Source organism: Tenrec ecaudatus, chromosome 12 (assembly GCF_050624435.1).
Source record: "Tenrec ecaudatus isolate mTenEca1 chromosome 12, mTenEca1.hap1, whole genome shotgun sequence".
In the NCBI taxonomy this organism is placed as follows: domain Eukaryota; kingdom Metazoa; phylum Chordata; class Mammalia; order Afrosoricida; family Tenrecidae; genus Tenrec; species Tenrec ecaudatus.
In genome coordinates this window covers 40,425,671-40,439,850 of record NC_134541.1, presented here as the reverse complement: position 1 = coordinate 40,439,850, position 14,180 = coordinate 40,425,671, and the positions used below count along the sequence as shown (strand labels likewise).

Below are 14,180 nucleotides of genomic sequence, written 5' to 3'. Positions count from 1 at the left end.
GAGACAAGGGTTTCCGGCGAACAAGGTTTTCTTCAGACCCTAACCTGCGCTGTAGCGCACACTCTTGACGTGAAAGGTCTGCACAGAAAATCGAATGCGGTGAGCTATTCCCTATGGGACAGGTCTCCTTAACTTTCCCCGTCCCAGATGTTAGACGCCACCAATGTGACTCAGTCATATTCCATTGAAAAGGGCTGCGTTTGAATGTTTCCGAGGGAAATGCCACGTTTGAAGTCAGAGCAGCCCCTCGTGGTTGAGAAATGGCGAAAGGACAACACGGAAATGAAAGGTTTCCACAGACATTCAGGATGATCAGCCGCCAGCGTCTCTCCTGCCTCACGACAACTCTTGGCATGGAAATGGCCATGGTGAGGCATTTGTTTTTAACATCAGCTGGGGGCAGTTTTAGTAGTCACACTGAAATGAGTTTCAGGTAGCAATTGCTGAGCAGGTTAGAAAAGGTATTTTAGGGGCCTTGGCTTTTGCCCCAAACATCTTTTCTACCAAGAACTCAGCGTTCATCGGCCAGCATGGCAGCACAGGCCCGATCTGGTGGAGGAAAGATAGCGGTGTGGGGTTTGCAAGGTAATCGTTTCAGGGGGCAGGCAGATCCACCCTTATGGCTCCAGAAAGATTTCTTACAACAAAATTATTCCCTGAATCATCTTAAAACCAAATAATAGTTTATCTAGCTAGTAAAAAAAAAATGGCTGCCTTGAGTTTTATGTGTCTACTAATTCTCTATATGGGACCCAATTGACAATAGCAATTCCAAACCCCAGGAAGCATGAGTTTGTCAACCGAGGGTGGGACAACTCAGGAAAGGAGGGCGAGAATCACAACCCAGAGCATGGCAGGAAGTCACTCAATGAACGCTAGCAGAAACTAGTGATTGGCACATGCCTTATATATAAAATATATTGCATTATTCTTTAGTAGAAATGTTTTTCTTTTTTTCTCTTTCTTTTAAAGATCATTTTATTGGGGGCCCTTACAGCTCTTATAACAATCCACACATCTATTGTGTCAAGCACATTTATACATATGTTGCCATCATCCTTTTCAAAACTTTTTCTTGGTTCTTGAGCCCTTGGTATCAGCTCCTCTTTTTTTTTCCTTCCGCACCCCTCCACACACACTCCCTCCCTCATAAACCCTTGATAATTTATAAATTATTATTATTTTTGTATGTTACACCGACTGTTGTTTCCCTTCACCCATGTTTCTATTACTCATCCCCCTTGCAGGGGGCAGGGCGTGGTTATACATTCATTGTGATCAGTTACTCCTTTCTCCTCCCACCTTCTCCCTATGCTCCTGGCATTGCTACTCCCATTACTGTTCCTGAGGGAGTTATTGGTCTTGGATTCGCCGTGTTTCGAGTGCTTATCTGTAGCGGTGCACATGCTCTGGTCTAGCCAGACTTGTAAGGTAGAATTGGGGTCATGAGAGTGGGTGCCGGTGGAGGAGGAAACATTAAGGGACTAGAGGAATGGTATATGTTTCCTCAGCGCGATACTGCACCCTGGTTGGCCCATCCCTTCCTGGTGACCGTCTTTTGTATCTTTTTTAAGGATGGATAATCTTTTCAACGATGGCATGTTTCTGGAACGATGCATAAAGCCAGGGAACATCATCTGCCACAAGATGATAAGGTCTATGCCGGTGATGTGCTGGCAAATGTCTCGCCGCTGACCCTCCTCCTGGAGCGCGGGGAGCTGGATTTGTAGATTTGCTGATTCCATGGTGGGAAGACTTGCGCCATGCCAATTTTAAACGCCCTACCAAAGCAGTGAGAGCGGCCAAGGAAGTGCCCGGGGATACATCACTCTAGTCATCAGAGTGAGCACACAGCTACAGGTAGATGGAAATTACCTCAAGAACACACAAAACACCCACTGCCAGGGAGTCGATGCCATCTCTAGTGACCCTGTAGGGCAGGGCAGAACTGCCCCTGTGAGTTCCCGATACTGTAACTTGTTCCAGGAGTAGAAGCCCTGTCTTTCTCCTGAGGAGCAGCTGGTGGTTGGGAACTGCTGACCTTGTGGATTGCAGCCCAGTGCATAAAGACTACGCCACCAGGGCTCCTCCCCGGAGAACACAGACAGTAGTAAAATATTTGATGATTGGGGGATGGGCAACAGAAAAGTGGGTAAAGGGAGACACCGGGCAGTGTAAGATAAGATAAAATAATAATTTATAAATTATTAAGGGTTCATGAGGGAGGAGGGAGCAGCGAGGGAGGGGGAGGGAAAAAAGGAATATGAGCTGATTCCAGGAACCCAAGCAGAAAGCAAGTTTTGAGAATGATGAGGGCAGTGAATGTATAAGTGTGCTTTACACAATTGTTATATGTGTGGATTGTGATAAGAGTTGTATGAGCCTCAATAAAATGATTTTTTAAAAATATTAAATGATTAGTCATGGATTTTATGACTTTTGTTTTTAGTATGATTTATTGTATGTTTCCATTATTGATTAAAAATAGCATATATGTTTAACAATAAGCTCACAAAACCCTGGACATTTTACCAACTCCAATTCAAGCTCATCAACAGTTTGTCCTCAAAGAAGAAAGGAAACAGTATTTGCTTAAGCAATATTTAATTACATGAGAGTTTTGTGAGCAGATACACAGATGAAGGTTCAGATAAAACTTAGTCATTTTCTAGAACCATATATTATTTCTCAGTGATCCTGGTGGCACAATGGTTAAGCGTCTCATGGTCCATTGAAAGGTCAGCTTTTCCATGGGTCAGTTCTCTTCTATCCTCTAGGGTCACTATTAGTCAGCGCGAACCCAAAGACAGTGTGTTTATGCAGTTTACCAATATGCACATCAGATACTAGATTAATAAACAATCGATTTACGGCCCCAGAAACCACGCGCAGAGTCGCTGGGAGTCGGAACTGACTCGATGGCAGTGGATTCGGCACTAGATTATAAGAGCCACAGGGACAGAGCGGTCGTTTTTTTTTTAACATTAAAAAAAATCCCCAGCAATTATTACAGTGCCTGGAATGTAGTAAGGATTCACTCATTAGGGGCCAAAATAAAGAAAAATTTGCCCCACTTCACCAATTACTGTTGCTTCAAGGAGTCCAGTGGTGCTGTTGGGTGGCCATTTGACCGCCAACTGCAAGGCCATGCTGCAGCCCCCAGCCATTCCGAGGGAGAAAGAGGGCTCTGTGATCCCATCAAGATCGACAACTTCAGGAAACCAACGTAGGTTCACGTTCAGTTAAAACTAAGTGGGCAAAGTATTCATGGCTCCCAGAGGCCGCAAAAATAAGCATCCACCTCTGAGTCTACATATATTACTCACACACAAATCAACACGAGCAACATCAATATGCACCATTATGATATAATTAAAGAATTCATCTCTCAGGGGCTAATATCCAATCTATAGTTGTTAATTCTGAAGCACAATATTGATTTTAATTTATTTTTTTCTAGGTCATCTCCGCTCCATTGTTTTATAAGTGACCCTACGGACTCATTAAATCTTTCAGCATGATATTTATGCAACTCTCTTTAATGAGTTCTCCAACACCTTGAATTCTCTGGATCACATACCTATTAGTGTGGAGGCAAACTTCTGACTTTAATTAAAGGCATCCTTCAAAGGAGATCATAAAAAGGTCACCCAGTCATTCCCAAGCCTCTGTGGACAGGCAGCCCCTTTATCACATTTAATGATCTTCAATGAGACAACAGGAATCTATCTGTCCTGGGAATCTATCTCGGCAGTTAGCAATTCCTGAGCAATTTTGTTTCTTTTTAAAATCTTTCCTAATTGAATCTGAAGCTGTTCCTCTGACTCTAATGCTAAAGAAGAGAGTTATTTGTCTACAAAAGCCTCTTCTTGCATGAAAACCAGACATTAAATATGATCCAAAGAGGGATACTTTACTTCCAAGAAACTAGTCCTTAATTTTAAGAAGCTCCTTAAGATATCTTCAGGAACCCCAGAGGTGAAAAGTCTGTCCTCTGAAATATTATTTGAACGAATAAATGAATACCATAAAAATGATCGCATAACAAATAAAAACAGATCCTTACTAAAAATCCACTAGCATCTCCGTTGATCATTCAGCACGCCACCGTTCACGTGGAAGAAATGAACTTGGTTAGTAAGAGACAGGTGAAGAGAGGGATTTTTAGAGGGGGAAGGTGTAGAGAGAGGAGAATAGGCAATAACTCAGGAGGAGTTATTCCAGTTTGTCTCTAGTTTGAACTCAGCAAGTCCACCCAGTGAAGACGAGCGAAAGGGGGGAAATGCCAAGACGAGGAGGGGGTGAAGTGGTGGCTGCTTCCTCCAGCCGACTGCTTCACAGAAGGGCACTGTCAACCTGCAGAAGCCATGGAGAGAGACTGTCCTCATCCAAATGAAGAAACCAGCTGTCCTCGTGGCAACCCCACGTGCTTCAGAGAAGCACTGTGCTCCACGGGGTGACCAGAGAAGCGGTTCCAAAGTCCCCGAATCCCTCGCCTCTGCACCAGCCCATGCACAGTGCTCTCCCTGCCTTGGTTGTAACAGGCCCTCGATCAACCTGTGAAGTGTTTCTATCTAGCACAACGCACTTGTCCCGGTCATGGTCTGCTTCCCCATTCTGTATTCCCACCTGAAACTGTATCCATCTGCCACCGATTAGGAAGTTTTGAAAATCTCCTTTGTTCCATGCTTTATTTACCGGCTTCCTGACAAAAGGCTCAGCTGCCATTTTGGTCTGGAGCTAATGGTCTCCCTCATGCGGACGATGTGCCTGACTTTGGCTAGTCTCTGTCCCATTGAAGACTTGGTCACTGCGCTCAAATTACATTTGAGATTGGAGTCTCTTTGGTGCCCTACGAAGCACTATTACCTTCTAGTCATTCAGTTGTAGTGGATAAATACCAGTCGTTATGTTTATAGCAACAGTAACCGAGAAACGCCTGGAAAAATATTAAACTTGGTACCAAAGCCTGTTATTTACATAATGCTATAACAGGACAATTAAAAAAATCTCATTTGAAATGCAAAAGAGTTTATTTTTTTTCTCTTTTAGCAATGAGGCCTTTTTCCAGGAGATGCAATTGGTTTATTTTTATGTTACCTTCTATATGTGGGAACAAAAGATATGAAACAAATTACATGATTAAAGAATTTTGAGTATCCAGGTATTTTGGAAATATTTATTGCTTTTGAAAAGGTGTGCTCTCTCACCCTCTCTCTCTTGGCATGCCATGGGAACATTATGTGTGGCCACGGACACTTCTGTTTGCATTGTGTTCTTTGTTGTCTTTAACTTGTTCTTGTGATGTAGGTGGAGGTTTACAAAGCGGTTTGAGTTGTGTAGTCAACAATTTATACACACTTTTTGTTCCAACTGAAAATAAACACTCTTGCTTGTCAGGGAGTTCAGCTGACATTCCAAAGGGACTGGAAGTAGGGAACGGCTATCACGACTGAGCCCAGAGACAACAAACAGCACATCTCTGTGGTATTTGGTTTGGAGGACAAAACCAGAACAAAGGTCCTGAGCGCCGCTGCAATTTGCTTTGGGGAGGACATTCATGTGCTCTCTGTGAGTGACCCTTTGAGAATAGACAACATTCTGATGAATGAAAAAGCAACTGAAGTTGTCAAGGATTTCGTCTTGCTCTGATCCACCATCAACACTCACAGAGCAGCATCAAGGGATCACAGGACACATTGCACTGGGCGAATCGGCTGCACAAGACCTCCTTAAAGTGTTGAAAAACAAGGATGTTACTTTGAGGACTAAGGTGCGCCTGACCCGAGACATGGTATTTTCAGTTGACTCACATGCACGTGAAAGGTGAACAATGAATAAGGAGGACTGAAGGAGAATCGATATGTTTGAGTTATGATGCTGGTGAAACATTGAAAGTACCATGGGCTTCCAGAGAATCGAACACATCAGTCTTGGAAGTACATTCAGAATGCTCCTTAGAAGCAAGTAAGGCAAGACTTTTCCTCATGGACTTCGGACATGTAATCAGGAGAGACGAGTCCCTGGGAAAGGCCACTGTGCTTGGTAATGTAGAGGGGGTGAAAAGAGGGAGACCCTAAACGAGATGGATCAACACAGTGGCTGTACCAATGGTCTAAGCACAGTAACAATTGTGAGGATGTCCCCGGACTGGGTGGGGTTTGTTTGCTGTGGTTAGGTTTGCTATGGGTTGCCCTCAACTCAAAGGCACTTAACAGCAAGCTGACCCTACAGGACAGCGGGGGACTGCACTGTGGGATTCTGACACTAACGCTTTCCTGAAGTAAAAAAGCCTCGTCTTTCTCTCAAGGTGCAGCTGGTGGTTTCTAACTGCTGACCTTGGGGTGAGAGTTGGAATTGGTTCGATAGCAGAGTTTTCTCATGTTCTAGGTGTGGTATTAAATGTTCACTATAGCTCTTCAAACTATCAGGACAAAATAGTTAAATGATAACAAAACGATCAAATGCTTTGAATCAATGATGTACAAAATAATTTTCATATTTACAGCTGAATAGCTAAGACATTTTCCAGGTTGTCCCTGACGGCTTCCTGTGGAGGCTTGACGCGGATACTGCCCAGCCCTCCCCCATGTCCCCTCTCCTGTGGGCTTGGCTCTACAGTCACCAGGAGCAAAGTCATCACCCCTGGGAGGGCACGGGCAGAGTTCACAGTCAGGTGAACATTCTGCTCTCCACTGGCATTCTCTACCCTGTCTTTCTCGTGTCACAGGGAGCGCCGGAACATAAACAAGTATCACAAGGCCAGGGTGGCCACTAGGAAAAGCTAAATTACAACAAAACACCAAGGAGGCAGCTGACAGCTTCCAGTTCTTCCAAGTGCTTAAGCCTAGAGACAGGAATACATCCACTCCATCCTTTCAAGTCCAACACGAAATACTGGAGGAGAGGCACTCCCTGGTGCTGATGAGAAATGTACTCTGGGGACCCACCCAGAACTGCTGGGTCAGATTCTGACTCAGGATCCCCAGGGAGCTCCTATGTGCTCATTAGCATTTCAAAGGTCTTGAGCCCTGACGTCATTTTGAGTATGTAGAGGAAGAACTTAAACCTGCTGCTTCCAGAAATTCTCTGACCTGACTAAACTCTATTTCATCGCAGCATGGATCAAACCAGTCCTGGAAGTGGAGAAAAGCAGTGTAAGTCTCTTGTGGCATTCAATCCTCATTACAGCAGGGCATGTTTGCTTTCCTTGTTGTCACAGAAAGCCTCTTTCCTCCCAGAAAAGCACACCCCCCAGAACAGCTAACCCAGTGTTTTAGTACCTAAAGGAAAACAACTGATTTTATGATGCCTTCCTTCTGGTAACGTAAAACCATATCTAATTTGCAGAGCAGCCCCGACCTAAGCATGCGTGTTACAGGGCGATTTCCAAGAGCTCTTGGTTGCACCGAATCAGGAAAGAATGAGTTGCCCTCTTTCTTCAATTTAGCATGGAGGAATAAAGTGAATTTTGCTGGGTTTCAAAATTTTAGGGTGGCAACTCAAGTGAAGTGGGATAAGAAGAATGTCTGCGAGCTAACTTCATCCCGCTGGTTGTAAAGGGCATACGACCAAGGGGACATAGTGCAGTGGCAGAAGGCATGAAATAAATGTTTCACACAAAAAATCAATCATTTGAGTGCAAGAGAGAAAGATCAAGTTCAAAAAGGAAGATGGGTTTGCAATTAGAGAAATAAATAGAAAGAGAAGAAAGACAATCTGGAAGAGTGGAATTTATATCAGGAAGAGAGAGGACAACGATGAAGAACTCAATGGCCGTCCGAGAGGGGCATGAGCAGGTGAGGCGAGCACCTTGAGCACGGCTAGAACCCACAGCAGGAACAAAAGAAGGGGGCACAGGGACCAGGAGAGTGAAGAATGCAGGAGCCAAGTCCCCGTGCCTGTAAAACCGATGGCCACACACCACCCTTTCTCAACAGCGACCCTCCCATCCAGTCCTACCTGGCTGGAAGGACGGTGGTCACCACTTGGGAGCTTGAGGGTTGGGGGGAGTAAAGGTGGGGGAAACAGAGGGATCCTCATGGCAAGTTTCCGACAAGAATGAGGAGGAACCGTCCCCCTGTGTGGAAAAAAAGGAGGCTGTCATTTTTGTGGCACTGAAATCGACTTCCAAGTCACCTGGTGTCTCAAATCATTTGGGAGATCTTCTGGAGTGCCCTCCAGAACAGAGATTTAAAACCTCAAATAGCTTGCCTCTATCTCAATGTCTTCATGAGGGATGGCACGCGATCTACTGGAAATGGGAATTGATCTCGCTTGCCTTTGCTGGTCTCTACCCCGGACAGGCTTTAAACATAGACTGTTAAATATAATAACAATGATTACTTTCAAGAAATTTCCCACAAAGTCCTCTTACCCTCCACAAACTTGAGAAAAGACGGTGTTGACGGGACTGAGCGTGGTTTGATCAGTTGGACAGCACAGCTCAGTGGTCTGTGCATCGTGTTTACCCTTCTCTCCTGCACAAAGGCCATCTTGCGAACATGAGTCATTTATTCAACAAACACTTCAGAGCACTACTGATGTGTGCTAGGCATCACTGCGCATTGGTAAACGGAGTGGGTAAAGCGCCTGCCTTGGGAAGTGGACATTTCAATGGGCAGAAACCATCATTACACAACCTACTTAAGAAAGAAGTAAAGTGCTAAACAGATAACACAAAACCAACCAACCAACCCAAACCCATACCCATTGCTGTGGAGGAGTTGATTCTGGCTCACAGTGACCCTTCCAGCCAGCGCAGAACTGCCCGACATGGTTTCCAAAACTGTTCAGTACAACTTTATGGGAACAGGCTGCCACGCCTTTCTCCCATGGGGGGGCTTGTAGTTTGACCTGCTGACCTTGGGCTCAGCAGCCAGTCCCCCACCACTGCACTGGCAGGATAGAAGGTGATGAATGCTATGAAGAAAGGAAGTCGAGCAGAATAAAACAATGAGAGAATGTTGGTGGAGGGGTTTGCCAATTTAAACCAAGTCATCACGGAAAGCCTCTTTGAAAAGATAGATTTGAGCAAAGGCTTGAAAGACAGGGGAATTGCCTGAGCAGACAGACACCTGAGAGAGGGGCATTCTGGGTGACAGAAACAGCCCATCCATGCAAAGGTCCGGGTGGCTCGGGCTTGTTTTGTTTCCGGACGAGCAAGGAGCATAGAGTGGTCTAAGGAAAGATGAAGCGAACCAGAGAAAGAGAAGGGGTGCAGTAAAGTAGGAAGAGATAATGTCAGGACTTATAAGCCTTTATAAGGACGGGGTTTTATTCCGAGGCAGATGGGAACCATTGAAGGGTCTTGAATGGAAGAGCAATACAATTTAATTTTCTGTTGTGAAAGAATGCCTCTGTCAGCTATGGTGAGACTAGATAGCAAATAGACATAGGTAGAGCGAGACCAGCTAATAAAAGAAAGCCAGGTGAGGGAGGCTGGTGACTGACCAGAATTGTAGCACTAGAGTTGGTACTTTAGCAATGATAAAGTGGTCTTAACTGCTTTATAGTATTTTCACTTGCTAGGGTCTTTTGATTACACCAAATCAAGGACCCAATAGTTAATTGAGGAATACCAATGGCCTTTCTTTATTTCCTAAAACCTTAAATGACCTTAAAGCAACACTCAAAAGACAAAAACAAAACCTTCGCTCAAAGTGAGAATATAACATAATGTCTATTACCTATAAGTCACCAAAAATGTGAACACCGTGCTTGCTACTTTCTCAGACACAAATTGTATAGAGCTAGCACAACTCAAATCTCAATGCTGTAGACTCAATTCCCAGTCACATTGATGCTATAGGGCAAAGAAGAACTGCCCCTGTGGGTTTCTGAGGCTGTCAATCTTAACAGGAGTAGAACACTGCACCTTTCTCCCGTGCAGCAGCTGGTGGGGAGTCTGGATTACTGACTGTGGTTAATCCCCCTGTGTGGAACCACCTGGACTAGCCTAAGTGGGGCAAAATACATTTTGAGATTGAAATGTTTTCAAATGTTTTAGCATCGTATAAATTCATTTCTGTGTGTGTGCGTGTGTGCCTGTGAATGCATGTGTATGAGGTATGAATATGTGTATGAGTGAGTAGGTATATTTATGATATTATTTATGACTGAATCTGCGAGTCTCTGCATGTGTGTATGTGTATACGTGTGATAATTATAAGGTTATATAATAAAGAAATCACCAAAATTACCATGGAATATTTATCATTCTATGATGATCATTCATTAACACAAGTTAAAAATAATTTACTGATAAGATTCTTTACAACTGGAATATATCATTTGAGCCCTAGCTTAATTTACACATTCTAAGATTTCCTTGTTAAATGCAAACAGATTATTCTCAGCTACTGATAACAAAATAGGCAGAAGACTAATGTCAATTGATTTCTCTTGTCAGAAATGGAACTTCAAGTGGCCATCTAGCTCAGAAGCAACAAAGCCCACATGGAAGAAGCACACCAGCCTGTGTGACCATGAGGTGTCGAAGTGAACAGGTATCAGGAATCAAAGAACAATCATATCATTGTAACTGAAGGTAGGTGCACAGTGGAGACCCAAAGCCTATCTATAGACAACTGGACATCATCTTAAAGAAGAGTCACGGTGAGGAGATGAGCCAGTCAGGGTGCAGTGTAGCAACGATGAAACATACAACTTTCCTCTACTTCTTAAATGCTTCCTCCTCCCACTATCATGATCCCAATTCTACCTTACAAATCCGGCTAGACCAGAGGATGTACATTGGTACAGATAGGAACTGGAAACACAGGGAATCCAGGACAGATGATCCTTTCAGGACCAGTGGTAATTGTGATGATACCAGGAGAGTGGAGAGAGGGTGGGGAAGAAAAGGGTTGTCGATTACAAGGATCTACATATAACCTCCTCCCTGGGGGATACACAACAGAAAAGTGGGTGAAGGGAGACATCGGACATGTAAGATATGACAAAATAATAATAATTTATAAATTATCAAGGGTTCATGATGGAGGGGCATGTGGGGAGGGAGGAGGAAATGAGGAGCTGATACCAAGGGTTTGAGTAGAAAGCAAATGTTTTGAGAATGATGAGGGCAACAAATGTACAAATGTGCTTGACACAATGGATGCATGTATGGATTGTGATAAGAGTTGTATGAGCCCTCATTAAAATGATTTTTAAAAGAAAGAAAGAAATGGAACTCCAAGCAGTAGATTGGTTAAACTAAAGCCTGACGTGTAAGATGACAAACAATAGAGAATGGAACCCTTGTTCTTAGCAATAACTTTCCCAGTTTCCATCTATTGATCTGCATTTACCCCTGTGAAATAGCCTTTTCTCTGGTCTCCACAGGCCTCTTCTCTTCATCAAAGTACAAAGTACCAACTTCATTCCCTCTTTGAATTTTCTCTAACTGAACATTTGTTGGTTTGAGTCTGGCCATCTTTGCGTTTATGTTGATGGTCAAGGTAATAGCAGGCAATGGTTTCGTGAGATAATTTAAAGTTTTCAATCCCTGGCTTGAAGGTAATCTTTAGTGTGTGTGACAATTTTTGTTATCTTAGTCATACCAAAGCAGGGATTTCCAAGAAAACCAGATACAGATATTGATAGAGAAATCTAATTTGAATTGTTGAAATTCATATAAAAACCCCAAACAATAACAGGCATTAAAAAATAGGTAACCTAAAATTTTTTGTGTTCCAGCTGTGGTGTGTACGATCACATATGAGGGTAGACAAACACAAATCAATGGGAGTAAATTGAATCTTGTTCTATTCCTGATGTTATACTTAGTGGTAAGCTGGAAATACTCCACTCCAGCAGGCGGTAAGAGTTCACACCCTCCATATCATGTACATGCTGTCAAACTTCCACATTTTCTTTCCGTTGGGATAGAAAATTGGGGTAAAAAAGGGTGTTTTTAACTCTATGTTTAGAAATGACTACATCTTAATGTGCTGCAGGAAGTTCGTGCTAGCCAGGTCTCGTCACCTGAAACCCCCTTTATAGAGACCATTGCCTGAAAAAGTTGTCCGCCAAGATCCTGCCACCCTACCACTTTGCAGACAGTCACTAATCAGGAATGACCCCGCTGTAGCCCTAATAGTTTCTCACCTTTACCGACCCCTGTAATTCCAAGAGCCATGGAGCACTCTGTCAAGGTCTTGACGTTATGTGTCCCTGCTTCTCAAATATCTTTTTCCATTAATAAAACTACTTTTGCTTTTTTACTTTAAACAGACATATATTTGTTTTTTCTACAACCATTTGGGACAAGAAGTGGGACGCACGGGACTTCTGACAGCCCTGAAGAGCTGAAAAACTAAGCTCTCTAGACCCAGCCAAGTCCCCGGACTCTTTTTTTCCATAGACCTTTGGGAACTGCCTACGGTGTACCTCTAGAATTTTTAAAATCACCATTTAAAAAAAATGTCAGAGGTTCATCTGCGTTTTAATTCTGGCCTATTTTCAGCATCATCCTACCTTTTACCCTTAAGCCTGTCTGGATTTTGGTTTCCGTTTTCTCACCGTTTTGAATTCTATTGGTACGGTAATTCTGTTTGAGTCTCAAAGTACTTACAGAAGGTCATTTCATAAAAGAGTCATGCTATTAATGCTTCATTGGGCACTTATTTGTGATTCTTGAACTCCTTCTACCAAAATGTTGTTAGAGAAAATTGTCCTTAAGATTTGCTGCTTGTGAATTCAGGCTAAAATGTTCTGCTTGTAAACTCCAGTAAAAATGGAGTCTGGTAACGATAGACTCCCAAATCCTCTGGTAATCATCAATTATCCAGTTCATGTGCATGTGTGATTTAGCAGGGGCGTGACCACTACCCATCATGGACTTCTGTACAATTGATAAGAAGCATCATGGTCCTGGTACCTGTAACTTTCATCCTCATGCAGCGACCCTTGAACACAGCTCCTCATGCTGTGGTGACCCCCTCCCCCCTCCACACACACACCCATAAAATTATTTTCGATGCTACTTCATCACTGCCATTTTGCTACTGTTACGAATCGTGCAACTCCTGTGAAAAGGTCATTCCATCCCAAAGGGGTCGCGGCCCAAAGGTTGAGAACCACTGGCCTAACCAAAGGGGGTTGAGAAAACAGGTGGCCTCTTTACAGACCTTTTGATTGATCCAAATTTACCTTTTCACACAATTAGTTAGAACAAAAGGAATCCAAAATTAAGTAGACCCATCAGAATTCATATTTTAATTGCTACTTTGAAACTTCTAAAAGAAATAAAGAAAATAAAGTTGTGGAGAAGAAACGGTATTCAAGTGTAAATTCCAAACACCCAGTGTGCAGCAGGTTACGGGTGACAGAAAAAGTCCCCAATCCATTTGCAGGGCCCTCACATGGAGAAGTCTCCTGGGAATCCCTGCTGACCACAGTTTAGGAACTGACCAGCCTTGATCTCCGACAAAGGAGCATTGTAAAGCTGATCGGGGCAGAGGCAGTTAGGTTGAAATGTAATGCCTTCTCATGTGATCTCCCAGGTGACCCATTTGAAAATTATTTGTTTTTAATATTTTCTGCTTTCTGTGCAATTAAAGTTTTCCTGTTTCCATTTGTCCTTGTTGGTGGTTTTGTTTGTTATTTCTAGTTTTTGTATTATAAGATCTTCTGTATTACAAGATTTCTGTATTTTGTATTATAAGATTTATCTAGGATCCTGGTAGGGAAGGCTAAGGGGAAATAGAGAGCTAACAACAATGAGCACAAGAAAGAAGACGATGTCCTAAGATTGGTTGTGCTGATCATTGTACAACTTGTCAGGTGGAAAGACAAGGTTTCAAAAGCAACTAAACAACAACTGAAAAGTTCTGTTTCCACATCTCATACTTTGGTGCCACCAACTGTCCCCTCTGTTCGTCCTTACAAGCCTATAGTTCCTATTCTTTCTCATTTCTCAACTCAAGCTCTCGATTTTCCTCCACTTTCTCTTGCCTTTCCCTCTTGGCAAGGAAAGTATGTCAATGCATACCCGAAATGCCTTCCAAAATTAAGCCATCAGAGGAACCAAATCAATCTCTACCAGCTGCACCTGAAAGGATTATTTAAAGTTAAGTCCCTAGACTAGAGGAAGCAGGGACACCTCCTTGGGTAACTTCTTCCCAGGTCCCAAGCAGCACTTGATGCCATCGTTAAAGAATTTCCTAAACGTGTGA

The 14,180-nt window shown here is 43.2% G+C and overlaps 1 protein-coding gene across 2 annotated transcripts in view; it reads right to left on the bottom strand.

The window, feature by feature from the left end:
- The window catches only part of PLCB1 (phospholipase C beta 1), an 839,164-nt gene that overhangs the window by 81,783 nt on the left and 743,201 nt on the right, over positions 1-14,180 (bottom strand). Inside the window, exon 32 of one of the 2 annotated variants that reach the window (XM_075563987.1) lies at positions 7,963-8,080. The exons of the other annotated variant lie outside the window; for it this stretch is intronic. Within the exon in view, the coding sequence (XP_075420102.1) occupies positions 7,982-8,080 (99 nt within the window). The 3' untranslated portion in view covers positions 7,963-7,981. The remainder of the gene's footprint in view (positions 1-7,962; positions 8,081-14,180) is intronic. 2 annotated transcript variants of the gene reach the window in all.